The sequence below is a fragment of the Crocuta crocuta genome, unplaced genomic scaffold, assembly GCF_008692635.1.
Source record: "Crocuta crocuta isolate KB4526 unplaced genomic scaffold, BGI_CrCroc_1.0 scaffold253, whole genome shotgun sequence".
NCBI lineage: Eukaryota > Metazoa > Chordata > Mammalia > Carnivora > Hyaenidae > Crocuta > Crocuta crocuta.
In genome coordinates, this window is record NW_027529451.1 from 1,410,344 (window position 1) to 1,425,833 (window position 15,490).

Sequence of the window (15,490 nt, forward strand, 5' to 3'; positions counted from 1 at the left end):
CTCCTTTTTAATGATTCCCCATTCTGTCTTCTTTAATGGGCAAACAGGACAGATTTTTTTTTGTTCTAGTGGAGAGAACCCTCTTTATCACATAAATGTGAGCAGTGATTATTTCTTCTTTCATGAGGAAAATCCTCACTGCATTCTTTTTTTCTTTCTCTCCTTTTTTTTTTTCTTGGTTTCCTTTTTCTTCTTCTTTTTTTTTTCAACCAAAAGTTGGAAACTTTCACTGAGGTGCAAAACATTTATGCCAATAGAAATCATGAACCCTGACGCCTCGCAAAACGGAGGCCACGCATTCTGACTGACACAATTCTTAGTTTATTATTAGATTAACTAAAGGGACTGGTGTAAATCCCTTGAACAGTGCGGGACGAAGAGGCTCCAATGGCTAATCTCACTGCCATATGCTGTGGCACTTTGAAAACTGGGTAGGAGGACTGGAGCTTAGAATGTTTTTATGGCTAAAAATATAACAACCACCCAACTGCAGGATGAGTCATGCTATAGAGCACTCAACCTCACATTCTTCAGAAATTACCAAGCACGATGTTTTCTGCCAGTGCCCCATCTCCAAAAATGTCCACAAAATAAATTCTTGTCTCTTCTTTTGAAAAATATTAGGACTGGTTCACGAGGCTCTCACCACATGAATGTTGTATGTAAAACATCACCTCATCAAGGTGAATGGATAGAGTGCTCATTTGTACTCTGTTGCAAGCAAACAAAAGTACTGCTAACAGTCCTGCAGACATGCTAGGCATAATTTACCCACTTTGCCTCATCTGTCGTCTAGATACTTGGAGAGTTAGGAGTGGATAGGGGAGGGGTAGGATGGAGACCACCCGGCAGTGGCTGGGAGTGAGGGGTTGCTGGGAGTGCTAGGGGTCTTCTCTCTATCCACAGGAGCTCCTGTTTCTTTTCTGCCTGGTTGATCGCCTTGAACCAAGCCTTTCCCCAATCATCACTCCTTGAATATGAAAAAGAGGAAGAAGATTACTTACAATCTGTTGCCATGCCAACATAGATGCATTTTTTAAAGCGACATTCCTGGCACTGATTTCGCGTAACTTTGTCTATGACACATTTTCCTTCATATTTACAGGAATAGGATGGATGGAGATTTTTCTGAATGGTTCTTCTAAAGAAACCCTACATGAAAAAGAAAGACCCAAGACAACAGTTTCGTATTTTCTAGAAATAAAAGACTCCATGATTTTGTGTCCATATAACTGTGATGGATTGTTTTTGACCTATCCTGTGTATGAGCTTGTATCTTTACCCATTCACATATAGGACAGTTAGCCCAAACTAAATCTAAAGAATTCTAAATCTCAGCTGAACGAAATGTCTGGGACCAGAGTCAACACCTTTTTGGCATTTAGTAAGGAAAAGAGGCTAATGGGGAAATCTAGTGTTCATTTTTATTTTTTATAAACATTGCGTAATAAAAATAACTTATATTATTTCATTTCATAGAGCGTCATAATTCTGTTGTTAAATTAAGCTATGAAGAACCTTGCTATACCTTGTGCTGGAGAATAAAAGAGCTGGATACTTCTTATGCTCTATTAATTAATAATTTAATCATCTAGTGTTTAAATGGATGCATTAAATGACCTTTAGAGATTTAGTTTACTTCTTGTTTTTGACTCTTGCAATGTCCATTACCAGCTCAGATAACCCTTGAAACAACAGTACGTGGGGAATAGAAAATTCCAGATTCTCTACCCAAATTTTGTCCGAACTTACTACCTTGGGGTTTTTCCTTTCATAGCGCTATTTTTCTCCAGTATCAGACATACACCCTGAAGGTCAATAGGTGTCTTCCTTTCTTGAGATATGGGAGAGTGCCACCGTAAAGGCTACCAGGTGTGCCATTTAGTCCAGGTTTAGGTGACATAAATATCCTCAAGACGTGTTACAGTAGGACCTTCCTGGACAACTGATACTCCAGGCTTGGCAATGGAGCTTCTGTATTGTAGGCGTTAATCATGTCAGAGGACACTTATTGTGAGGGGAGTATTGCAAAGGGCCATAGACACCTTCCACATCTTCTGTCTCTTCTAGAACCTTATGAAATAGGTACTCTTAAAATCTCCAAGGTAGGGAATAAAAAACTAAGTCTATAATAGATTAAATCACTTGCCCCAAATCATACAGTAAGTACATAGTGGAAGGTGGCTTAGAGCTCAGGAGTCGGACTTGAAGTCTTACTTACTTAACTGCTTATATGATATAAACTGAATTTAATTTTGCTGTATTATTTAAATATTGTAGATGAATGGATTACAAATAGTACACCCCTTGCCTTTGTTTTATCTGTTTTTGTAGACTAGCAAAGCAAAAACAAAGTTTGAAGGATATTATCCACTAAAGCTTAAAGGGACCTCTAACCCTCTTACATAAATAGTGGGCCTGAAATATCAGCTGACCTAGATCAAGCCCAAATTTGAACTATCCTGGTTAATTTTCCTTAGCTTTGATTATGTACACATACCACCTGCATATTCATTACTCAGACATAAGAACCCTTCCTTGTAGTGAAAAAAGGTCAGAGGTAGGATTTTGTATCAGGCAGAACAGAATCTAATGGAAAAATGACAATAGAAAACTAATGGGCTTGATTTTGGGGCATGTGTGCAAAATCCCTTATCATTTCTATTGCTCAAGTTTCAACAGGTAAACTGTCATGTCTTTGGGTTTTGTATCCTTAAACACTTAAATCCATTAGTTTGAATGATGTTGATACACTGTTATATAAGATTCCCTCAATCACACGTGGGCAGCAGTTCGACACGTCGGCAATGTCTCCCTGGGTCTTCAAGGTGGGCAGTTTCTGCAAAAGTTGCCGGAGCATGTACAGACCTGAAAAGCCAGCTCCCCTGTGACCCTCCCTATTCCACCTCTGCTACCCTCTGTCCAATCCACCCTTTGAGGGTTACACCTGCTTGGAGAGCGAAAGAGACCTTAAGATTCCTGGCAAGAAGACATGTGTCACAGACAGGAAGGAGAGGGGCTGGGTGGCATGCCTCCTTCTGGAGGGGGCAAGGTCTCCCCAGAGGTGGTAGCACCGAAGTCCAGGGCATCCGGGGAGAATGGTGCCCTGGAGATAGGGCAGTTGGTACTCTGAAGCTGGAGAGACCCCTTTCTCATACACTCTGACGTCTCATGTTTTATTTTTATTATTATTTAAAAAAATTTTTGAATGTTTTTATTTATTTCTGAGAGAGAGAGAGAGAGAGACAGTGTGAGCAGGGGAGGGTCAGAGAGAAAGGGAGACACAGAATCTGAAGCAGGCTCCAGGCTCTGAGCTGTGCACAGAGGCTGACGCGGGGCTCGATCACACCAACTGTGAGATCATGACCTGAACCGAAGTCAGACGCTTAACCGACTGAGCCACACAGGCACCCCTGACATCTCATGTTTTAGTGGGAGAGGAGCATACTGAGGATCAGACAGCGCTAAGGAGAGGAGGAGGTGTGGTGTCCCAGACACAGGGGTGACATTCATTTTTCCAAAAAAGGCTACTCTGTGAACTTTTAAATGGAGTGAATGAAATAATTTATGCTTTGCTTATTTTGGGAAAAGTGTTGAGGTAGCAAGCTCTGCTATTCCTAGTGCCATCTCTTCTGTGGCTTATCTCTGATGGCTTTTCTTCATGGACCAGATCCCTTTTAAGATGCTGGCCTCCCCTAAGCTATACTAAGAGCATATTTGACACAGGATGAAGGGCCACTTCACTTGAGTAAATGTAAAGGTGCTAGGTCCCTTAATTTTAAAAAGTGACAGAAAGTAACTTCTGGAAGTGAACTGAATGGAGAATATTTAATGTAGTCTACCTGCAAAAAAGAAAAATCTTTTTAGAGGTGAACTGACAAATGACATGTCCCAGGGACTAAGGAAGGACATAGATGTCATTGATGATTTGCTGGTGAGATGAGGTTTTGCTTTTATAAATCAACATCAGACGTGTTTCTCTGCATTTCTAGGAGAACTAGATCCAGACGATGCACTAATTAGTGTGATAAGGAGCTAAGTGTCATTCTGCTGGTTCAATATTTGGGCAGCTTCTAATAGCTATGAATCTTTTTCAGAAAAATAATTTGTTGTGGGGAAGTATCAACATTCCTTCTGTAAAAGATTCATAAAAACTGGTTCATCAAGACAGACAAAACAGCTCCAGGGGGAAGCTTCAGGGGGAAAATGGGCAAACAAACAAACGAAGAAAGGTCCTCTCCCTACACACTGCGAATATGTGGTAGAAATATTTTTAAATTGTAGGTTTTAATAAACAGTATGTGAAGCATAACCTTTTTCATCTTTGGCCACTCTTAAAACCTGTGTTTCATTTGAAAAACTGTTGCCTTTTTCCAAGACATTCTGTTCTTACGTTAAATGCATGATCTGTGTAATCACCCTAGGAAAGCTGCCTTCTGGTTTTATGATGGAGGCCATTCTAGAAACAGGATTCTGATCTGAGATAAAGGCACAGAGGCTGAAAAATCTAGCTTTCTGCTACCTGATTTCTTCTAAGGAAACCTCAATTCAGTCAGGCCCCAAACATCCTGTGATCTTGGGAAAAGAGGCTAGTGGATTTCTTGATCATCATGAAGACACACATGAAACAGGGACCCAGGTTAATCGGCTCGATTCTCCCTTCATTTAAGTCAGTCACTAACAAGCATTAAGTTCTCTCTGCAAGGCACATGTAGAGTCACTTTGGGAGTTGAGTATTAAATGGAATTTTCATTAGAGTCTCTTCCAGAATTCAGAATTTACCATTAGTAACTGATCTGAAAGAGTCTCAGTGCTGCATAATCAGGTAGGCAAATCTTTATGAATTGGGGCTAATTTAGAAAAAAGTCCTGTTTGGATTACTGAGCTTTCAGAATGAGAGAATATATCTAGAGTAATGCAGTTTTATTACTTTCAAATCAAGCCAATAAAAGCGTGCTTTCAAGAGACAGTCTGCAAGTCCCCCAAATTAAAATAGTCAAGACTTACTTGTAATCAGTTCCATTAAACCCCTTAAGACATTATTTTCATTGATGTAATAGCAAACTTTAGCATCGTCTATGTTAAAAGGTACACATTCCAGATCAAAGGGGTCTGGATGAATGAGAGCACACTACATCACATTACAAAAAACAGCCTTGCAGATATAAGGCCTTGGGAACTTAGGAATGCCTGATTCCAATGGATATATAATTTCACTCCTTTTAGCAGGCTTCTGCTAAGGGCTTCCTAATTTTATGGATAAAAAAAAGGGGATTTGCATGGAAAATCTTCCAGTAGGGAAATGGGGCACTTTACCTTGAAACCAAGGGGGTTTTTGGGTCAAAGGATTTGGGTTTTGGGGGTTTTAGGTCAAAGGTTAGCAGGAAAGGGCAGATAGTTGGGGGAAGGGAAGAGAGGAGGGGAGGTATGCAACATAGGAGGGAAGACTGAACTGTTTTATACAGTTTAATACAATCTTTGCTTTAGGGCTTACATCCTGTCATCATTTAGTTTTAAATATAAAAAGTAAATAAAACATTCAGCAAGAAAAAATTTAAGAAGTCTTTCCCTGACTTAATATACTTTCTAATTAATAAAACATTAGCTGAATGTTGGGTGTAGCACTGGGTTAAACTTTATTTATTTTTATAGTGGACTTTATTTTTGAGGCTAGGTTGTTGGACCAAAAGATATTTGCCAGAAAGCTCATCTTCATTTTGATGATGAAGAGTGCAAGTAGGCAAATTTAGGCTCACTTTTGGGAAGTGAACTGTTGATCACTGGTGTATTCTTGTCTAGTATCGCCTGAAGATGGGTCTGTAGAGCATAAAATTAGCTAATGGATGCCCAGAATTTACTTACTGGCAGAAGGCTGTGCAGAAAGCCAATTTGGGTAATTTCGGAACACAATTGAATCTAAGTAGCCTCAAAGCTATTCCTTAATGGAACCCTTAAAAGTGAACATATTTACTCAGATTAACAGTCTGTGGTAGAGTGAATCTTGTCTCTTCAACCTCTGATGTCAAAACAGGAGAAATGGTTATTTCTTGGGAAAATATATTATAAAATACCTATGCATTTTTAAACTCAAAGTGAGAATATTATTAATTTCTTTTAATCTGTAAAATTTATTTTATTTTTTATTTTTTAAATGTTTTATTTATTTCTGAGAGAGAGGGAGAGACAGTGTGAGCAGGGGAGGATCAAAGAAAGAAGGAGATACAGAATCTGAAACAGGCTTCAGGCTCTGAGCTGTCAGCACAGAGCCCAACGCGGGGCTCAAACCCATGAACCGTGAGATCATGACCTGAGCCGAAGTCAGACGCTCAGCCGACTGAGCCACCCAGGCGCCCCTAAAAATTTTTTTTAAATGCTTATTTTCTTTTGAGAGACAAAGCACAGGCAGGGGAGGGGCAGAGAGAGAGGGAGACACAGAATCCAAAGCAGGCTCCAGGCTCTGAGCTGTCAGCACAGAGCCCCATCACGGGGCTCAAACCCACGGACTGGGAGATCATGACCTCAGCTGAAGTCAGCCGCTTAACTGACTGAGCCACCCAGGCGCCCCTAATTTCTTTTCGTCTTATGACCTCTCTCCCTGCCTTAAGAGCCAGACATTGTACTCTTGCAAAACTTCATGTAGTTATATTTGATTTGAAAAATAAATAAATTCAGTTCTTGAACGTGTCAAAAAATGAGGAGGACAACCAGACACTTGTGTGGTAACAGGCCGTGAATGTTGGAATTTGGATCTAATTTGAACTTTCACTTCTTGGTGCTTTCTGGTGGAATCGTGGGAGGGGACTGGAGCCGGGCTGAGCGCTGAGCTCGCTGGTCCCAGGGCCGTTACCTTGCAGCCTTCACACGTGATGCAACGGTAGTGATACCCTGTGGCCTTGTCGCCACACACCACACATAGCTCGTCCTTGTCTAAGTAACTGGGGATGTAGCCTGTGAAGAAGGAAAAAAGAGGAATGTGAGAAACCAATACCATGTTAAAGTCAAAGACACAGCCTAGCTTGGAAGAGAATAAAAAGAGGGTGGGAGGTAAGGCGCGTGACGGAGGAGGCGGGATCAAACGGTTTTATACATTTTCATACAACTTTTGCATCAAGGTTTACATCTTGTGATCATTTAGTTTTAAATATAAAAGGCAAATACAACATTTTTTTTTCTTACAAATAGTTTATTGTCAGGTTGGTTTCCATATAACACTCAGTGCTCATCCCCACAAGTGCCTCCTCCATGCCCATCACCCCTCTTCCCCTCCACATCCATCAGTCCTCAGTTTGTTTCTCAACATTCAAGAGTCTCTCATGGTTTGCCTCCCTCCCTCTCCCCCACCATTTCTCCCCTTCTTCTCCCTCATGGTCCTCAGTTATGTTCCTCCTAATCCTCCTATACGTGCAAACATATGATATTTGTCCTTCTCTGCCTGACTTATTTCGCTCAGCATAACACCCTCAAGGTCCATCCATGCTGCTACACATGGTCAGATTTCATTCTTTCTCACTGCCATGTAGTATTCCATGGTATAGATAAACCACATCTTCTTGATCCATTCGCGGGTTGATGGACACTTAGGCTCTTTCCATGTTTTAGCTGGCAAATACAACATTTAATGGGAAAAAATTTAAAGTATTTCCCAGATATAGTATTTATAGTATTTATTTATAAACTATTTCCCTGATAAGATACTTCCTCAGTATCTTATACTTATCCACTATCTTATCTCACACTTACAGAGTTGCTGCTGGGCCCAGGGTTTCAAGAATGCCTTAGAAATAGGTGTGACCACTCTTGCTGGGCAGATGGGAATATATCTGAAGGCTCTTGGAGCCCTTATATCATGCAGAGGAGCCAATACTTGAGATATCTAGAGTATTTTGGGTTCTGGAGAACACAATCTCTTTTGTAAGGCTTATTTCAGAACTTTATCTTAGAAGAACTGGATTGACTTTGAAATCAAGGTACCATGCAATAAACTCAGAGAACTTTACAGCTTGGAGATCATCAGGTACTTTTGAGATGAACAGACTTTCAGAGGTTTGCTTGGCCTTCCTAGAAATTAAGGCAGAGATCTTCTAACCAGATCTCCTAATGTCCAGTGTAAGTAATGATGATCTTTTTCTAAAAATAGACAGTTAAGTAGAATGAACAAGTCATCTAAAATTTTTTTTGTGTGGTAAACTTAAGACATTATGACGTAAAACCCAACAACACTGGGTAGTGTGAAATAATAGAGGCTCTATTTATTAAGAAAAAAAAAAAGAAAATCCAACTGTGACAACCCTCTTTGTTAGTGTACTATTGGTTTATTAGTTTAAGACCCAGGAAACTAAAGTTTTAAAACAAAAACAAGCAGCCCACCTCCCACTGGTCTTTGCCTCCTCCTCTTCACTTGTGGACGATGTCCAACCACACGAAACAGTTTCTGAAGGGCAAATTCAGTGTTCTATGGTGTCAGTGGTTTACCATACATGCACACAGCTTTAGATAAGGGCAAAAAATCAAAATAAGGTCTGCTTTGTTGGGATGTGGAGAAGGGAGAGGCTGAGATAACATAATAATTCCTTCCTCTGATCATGGCCCCTTGTGAAGTTCTTTGACTTGGTAAACTCTTATTGGTTTCAATAAAGATTGGCCAGGTTGACATGACAGGTGACTTACTCTATGTTTCGCCATGACACTTCATAGATTCTTTATTAAACTAGGTCACAGAGGGCTTACTCTTCAGAAAAAGAAATCCACAAAGAAAACAGAAGAAAATGAGTCCTTTTCACAATTTTGTAGAAATTACTTTGCTCAGACTTTATTTTAGAAAGATGGCCCCTCTTGGGAAGGAGACAAATGACTTCAGAGTAAGGTCTGGTAATGTACAGGATTATCTTCTTAAATATCACAGCTTTTCTTAGTTTACTTTTACATCATGCAAACCATGAGTCATCTGTTGAATTCACTTCAAGAGTTTGAAAACTCTCATCAGACTTCTAAAAAGAGAATTCTGGGAGGGATCTGGGCAGAAATAAAGGGGGCTGGAATGATTGGTGTTTTTATTCAATCATTCATCTATTCACTGATTCAGAAAACAGTTATTTACCATCTCCTAGGTGCTTAGCACAATGCTTGGTGCTGAGAATATAAAAAACAGATAAGACAGTATTTCTTCCCTTGGTAAGCATTATGCTAGAGACTGATTTGTGTCTTTCTAGTCCTGGTCATTCCTCAATGAAAAAAGAAAAGGTGAAAATGAAGGAAAGAACATGAAAGGTGCTGAACATCACTGTGTGAGAATGCAGAGCCCAAACCACAATGAGACACCATTTAACATCCTTGAGGATGGTTATAATAAAAATGACAGACAATAACAAGTGTTGGTGGGGATATGGAGAAATGTGGACCCTTATATACTGCTGGTAGCAATGTGAAATGTGCTTTACAAATGAGTTTGGCAGTTCCTGAAAAGGTTAAACATAACGTTACATATGACACAGCAGTTCCACTCCTGCATATATACCCAAGAGAGCTGGTAATAAGTGTCCACACACGAACCTATTTATGAATGTTCAAAGCAGCGTTATTTAAAATATCCAAAGGATGGAAACAACTCAAATGTCCACCAAATGATGAGTGAATAAACCAAAGGTAGTATATTTATAAAATGGAATATTATTCAGCTGGAAGAAGAGCTGTAGTACTGATACAACATGGAGGAACCTTGAACACATTATGCTATAGGAAAGAAGCCAGACATGAAAGGCCACATATTGTATGATTTCATTTATATGAAATGTCTCAAACAGGCTAGTCATAGAGAAAGAAATTAAGTTAGCGGATAACAAAGCCTGGAGGGAGAATGCAGAGTTACCTGCTAATGGGTACAGAGTTTCTTTTTAGCGTGATGAAAATGTTCTGGAATTGTATAGTGTTGATGGTTCCACAATCAACTGAATATACTAAAAACCACTAAAAACAATGGTTTTCCATGGATATGTTTTGTACACTTTAAATGTGTGAATTTTATGGTATGTGAAATATGTTTCAATAAAGCTGTTATTAAAAAAACAAAGAAATGAAATAAAAAAGAATGGTTCCATTTGACAAATATTTATGTGGGTATACTATGTGTCAGGCAATGTGCTAAGGGTCTAAAGATAGTGCTAAATGTGCTAAATTTTAATTCTTGGGGAAGCTTTCGGTGTAGTGGGGAAAAAGACAATAACAGATCATCTGCATATAATGTGGTAGGCATTGGGATAGGTGTATGTCCAGAATCACAAAGGGGAAACTCTTTGAGGAGCCTTCCTGCCTACCCCAGCTCAAGTCAAACTGGGTGCTCCCATACCTCCTTGTGCTTCTCCAATAGTAGTCCTTTATACTCTACATTATAACTACCTTGAGTTTTTTCTTTACTTTGACCATAATCTCTGATTCACTATAGGTTTGTACAGTTCCAGCTAGAGGGCAGGGATTGGAACATTCATGTGGAAACCCCAGTGTCTAGCACCTGCTTCCTCTGACAGATAGCATCATGGCTTGAAGATCTCTGCCACTGGCCAATCGTAGAGAATGTAAAGGAGGAGAGATGCATCTGGAGCCTGCAGATGAGCAGACTTGAAGCCTGGAGGTATGCCTGAGAAAGCTAAAAGGTCTCAGAAAAGATTTCTGAAAGAGGTGGTAATGCAGATGCATGAGCCCAAATATCAGGCCTAATGAAAAATTCATTAGAAAGTTTGATTTTTGGCAAAGAAAACAAGATTCCACTCAGATTAAAACTAAGACATCCAGATTGATGCAGATCCAAGATTTAGCAATCTGGAGAGATGCATACTCACTAATCAACTAGATTTGGCCCTGTATTATTTGCTCTGATCACTAGGTTCAATATAGTGAGACAGGACTAAAGAGAGCTTAAGAGCAATACCATTTTCCCACAATACAGAAGTGAAAATCACTATGACCAGGCCAATTTAATGAAGATGCCATCACCAATAGTGGAGATTTGCAGTCTGAATTGTATATGATGTGCTCCACTTTCTACTTGGGGCTATATAAACCACTATCCATTAACTCAAAAGTCTTTGCTTTCTGGGTAAGTTTCCCCTTTACACAATCATTAACTCAAGTCCCAACGTTGTATACCACTATCTGCTAGGTAACCGATGGTGCTGTGGCTCAAGTTTAATAATAAATCTAACAGAATTTACAGAAGACTCACCAGGCATTGATTTTTTGAGTTTTGAGTAGTCCCTCCATAGAAAGAAATAACACAAAATATTCAAACAGGGCTCTGTGCTCATAGAAATAACTAGTTTTCAAATGTGGGAGGGGAAGGGTCATAGGGAAAATGGTCAGAGATACTCGATTTAACTAACACCAATGGAATTCAGTGGTTACTCTTTAGGAATCAAAAGCAATATGTGTATTATCTTCTTACAAATTTTCTTTTTACATAAAAATTATATAAATAATAGAGTTCATGCTAGAAAAAGGAAAAGACATAAAAGAACAAAAAGCAAATTTACCTATCAACTCTCTACCATAGCGGTAAGTACTGTAGCATTTTGATATTTCTTCATCTTGGACTAGTATGTATGACAGTGTGTGACATGTGCTTGTGTATGCACTGAAACACAGACTTATAAAACACAAATTAATTTTTAAGCAACAAAGTAACCCAATTATTAAAACACACAGCATCCTGACAAAGGTGGATGGAATACATATATTCAGATAAGGAAAGTTATCTCCTGTTCTCTTATATGCAGAGGTTATATATAGTTGATCAGAATGAAGACTTTGCAGTTCTTCATATCAGGTGCACATGGCAGAGATAAAGGAGAAAGATATATAGGCCACTTGCTTCTCATGTTCAGGAACCAATTGTAATACAGATGGACACTGTGTTGCTTGTGGGACATGCCTTGGTGGGGGCAGGGAATACTGACCAGAGTAAAGATGTGGTCCCTCACCATTTCTCACTCTACCTCATGACTTGCCTGCTCTATCCTCTGGTGTTGACAGTAGATACAAAACTTCTCCCACCCTGTAAATTGTTGAATTATTGTTCAACAATTTATGTACATGGTTGAAGTGTTTGACCTTTAGATTCTTGTGAATCCTGAAATCCAATGATCATTCAATCTGTGAGTGGAATGGGCTTGTTCCATTTTCTGGTTGCTAGTCCGATAAGTGATTTGATTTGTGCTCTTATTTCTCCCAGATTATCTTTTTGGTGGGTAGATAAATAGGTGACTAAATATGTCTTTAGTAAAATCATGACTTTTACAGAAACATCTATTTAAGCTGGTAGCAGTTACTCACATGGTCATACCTTTGTACCCCACCCATCTCTTTCTTTTCCCTAAAATATGAACTCAGAACCATAATCTTTACTCAAAACAGTCACCACAGACAATGATACATCAATTAATATGCCTACATCCATTATTCATCATTAGATAACTTCCATCAGGGAGTAACATCCCACACATAATTAATAGAAAGGTGAGGTTCTTTGAAGATTACTGAGTATACTTGACAACATCATGTGCTAACTAATTCTCCCAGAGAACTTAACCATTTCTTGCTCTTCTATTTCTGTGTCCCCATCTTTTTCCTTTTCCACAATTATCAAATAATCCACATGCTGGCCAATATGCCCTGTTAAGGAAAGTGCACATGAAGTGCAAGTTTTGCTACCAGGAAGGGACACTAAATGGATGTCAGTATTTGGTATTTGGTTCTGTCTAGAAACAAATATGAGAAACTCAACCCTGGAAGCCATGCATCTGAGAATTGCATCTGCAAATTATCCCATGACTGTTGAAAAAACGTGGTTAATAACACCCCATAAGACAATTAAGACCCATGTCAATGTGTGGTAATCCAAGGGTGATATGTTTTCCTCAGCTCTCACATGCTCAGATGTATTATCTTTTAGACTAATAAACTATGCTGCCACTTTATCAAGCATATTATTATGAAAGTAAACTCCATCTATTTGTTCAACAAAGACTTAGAGATTTTTTTTTAGTTGACACTTGGCAATGTCTGCTTAATTGCCAAGTATTATCCTGCATGTAAAATAGGTTGACATGGTAAAATATTACTAACATTTTTCAACTTTTTTGTTAGCAGCTTCATTAAGGTATAATTCACACACCATATAATTCAATGACTTTTTTATATATCCACAGAGCTGTGAAATCATCACTGCAGTCCGTTTTAGAACAATTTCATCACCCCCCAAAGAAACTCTGTACCTTTAGAAGTCACCTCCATTCCTCTTATCCCTTTCAGCCCCTCCACCCTAAGAACCACAAATCTATGTTCTGCTTCTACCAATTTCCCACTTGTAAATATTTCATACAAATGAAATTACACATTTTGTGGTCTTTTGTGACTGGCTTTTAACTTAGCATAAGGTTTTTAAGGTTTATCCATGTTGTAGCTAACAGTAATTTCAAAAACTTGATTCACAGAGGGACTTGCTGTGTGAAAGGGCAAAGTTGTGTGTATTTACCCTAGAAATCTTGCAACAGGCAATAAGATTGGCTTCTTGGTTTGCACTAGATTCAAGCTTTTCCCATGTATAAATAAAATCAGAAGGCTGTCTAGTTTAATTCTCTTGAGTAAATTATAATAGCATCTTGGGTCCTTGGTGGAGAAACCTGGTATCTCTTGTCACCTTGGCAAACACACCACCCTTAGTGAATACAGCATAAGGCAGATTTATCTTGGTGGCAGAAGGTGCTGCCTAGGAAGTTAGATCTCGCAGAAGGGAGAGGAGCTGAGTTCAGAAACCATTCTCTATCTGGCCAATTTTACCTATGGTATAGGACCCCTTGCCAAGCAAAACTGTCTAAAAGGAGCAGTGGTTATCCTTGGTGGTGGGAAATACTGTGGGCAGTTTAGGGAGGTCCATGTTGCTGATTTATCTTGTGGAACTATCAACTTTGAACCATCCCAAGGATCCTAACTAGTTTGGGTCAGGATATCAAATGAGACTATGTATTAACATCCCTAAGGAAGCTAAGTCATTAGCATGTTGAGTCATTCTTTCAATTTTATTTTATTTTAGTTATTTATTTTAGAGAGGGGGGAGGTGCAGAAGGAGAGAGAGAAAGAATCTCAAGGACATGGGGCTCCATCTCATGACTGTGAGATTATGACCTGAGGTGAAATCAAGTTGGATGCTTAACTGACTGAACCACGCAGGCACCCCTAATTCTTTCAATTTTATATTGAACTTTCTCAATTCATCCCATAGCTCAGATCCTTCTGATTTAAGCTCCCCCCGCCCCCCAACTAGCACCTTCTTCACTATGTATTTCTTTATATATGTAAAAGTACTGAATTGCTTATCTCTTAGTCTTTTCCCAACACACTAACGCTGATTCCTTCTACATTTAATTGTTAGTATTAGGTACCAAGTTTTGCATCAGGTTTATTTTAACTCTCTGATAAACGTTGTATTAATCCATCTGTCCAGCCAGCCAGCCATTTCTTTGTTTAACAAACATGCATGGATGTAGTGGGTAAGGCACTGGGTACAAACCTGAAACGGCATTAACTTTAAAGATATTATTTCATTGCTGTCTGCACATTTCCAGCAGAACTGTCCCAGAGGTTCCCTTTTCACCAAATCTTTCCTCAGAAGCAACCACCTTTCCACATTCCCCACTACCCTGATGGAATCATTAAACAGCTTTGGTTTCCTCCTTGCCCTCCGGCTGGCTAGGCCCTTGCTACTGGGGGACAGATGACATGGAGTCCTAAGTCTTCCAACTGTAAACGGGGGGAGAGAAGGGAAAAGGACGCAGGAGGAGGACCAGATAGGAGGTGTTAATTCAGAAAAGGAGAAGAAGACATGATGACCTGGGACTCTGGACTTCCACCGTCTGGAAGCCTTAGGGCAGAAAAGGGGCAAAGCAAGTTTCACATTATTTCTTCTGACTCAAAAGTTCCTGAAACTAAAATATATTTATTTTTAGGACAAAGTATAGGCATAGTACAGTTTCATGCACAAGTCTCTAGGTAAACTTTCTTTTCCCTGTTCCTGTAAACTCAAGTTTTTAGTAGCTGACATAACCTTTTGATCCATAATTAGAGCTAAAACACTTGAAGATGCAAATCTCTAAGAAAGGGAATAGATTGGTAGAATGGGTTTCAGTCAAGATTTTAATCAAAGAGGCACACACACTGGCAGCCCACAGTGTTTGGACTGTGGAGTGTTCAAAAATCTCAGTAATTTTTAAAACCAGAACAATTCAGGTGAAACCCAGATTTCCTGCTTCCTGTGAAAAATCAGAAGATCTGGCAACACTGAGTCCAAATTCTCACAGGGTGACAATCAACTAACCTGAGAAGGGCAGCCCATCTCCTAAGACATATACTTTCTAGTTCACCACATTTCACACCACTTCTATTGTACCCAAACCCTGAGGCTATTTATGTTTATAAATGCCATTTATGTTTATTCTTGCATTGT

At 39.3% G+C, this 15,490-nt stretch overlaps 1 protein-coding gene across 1 annotated transcript in view; it reads right to left on the reverse strand.

Annotated features, from left to right (window-relative positions):
* Positions 1–15,490, reverse strand: part of THRB (thyroid hormone receptor beta) — a 393,077-nt gene that overhangs the window by 29,024 nt on the left and 348,563 nt on the right. Inside the window, exons 6-7 of the mRNA XM_077760723.1 lie at positions 6,848–6,948; positions 1,005–1,152 (exon numbers count right to left, since the gene is read on the reverse strand). Of these exons, the coding sequence (XP_077616849.1) occupies positions 1,005–1,152; positions 6,848–6,948 (249 nt within the window). The remainder of the gene's footprint in view (positions 1–1,004; positions 1,153–6,847; positions 6,949–15,490) is intronic.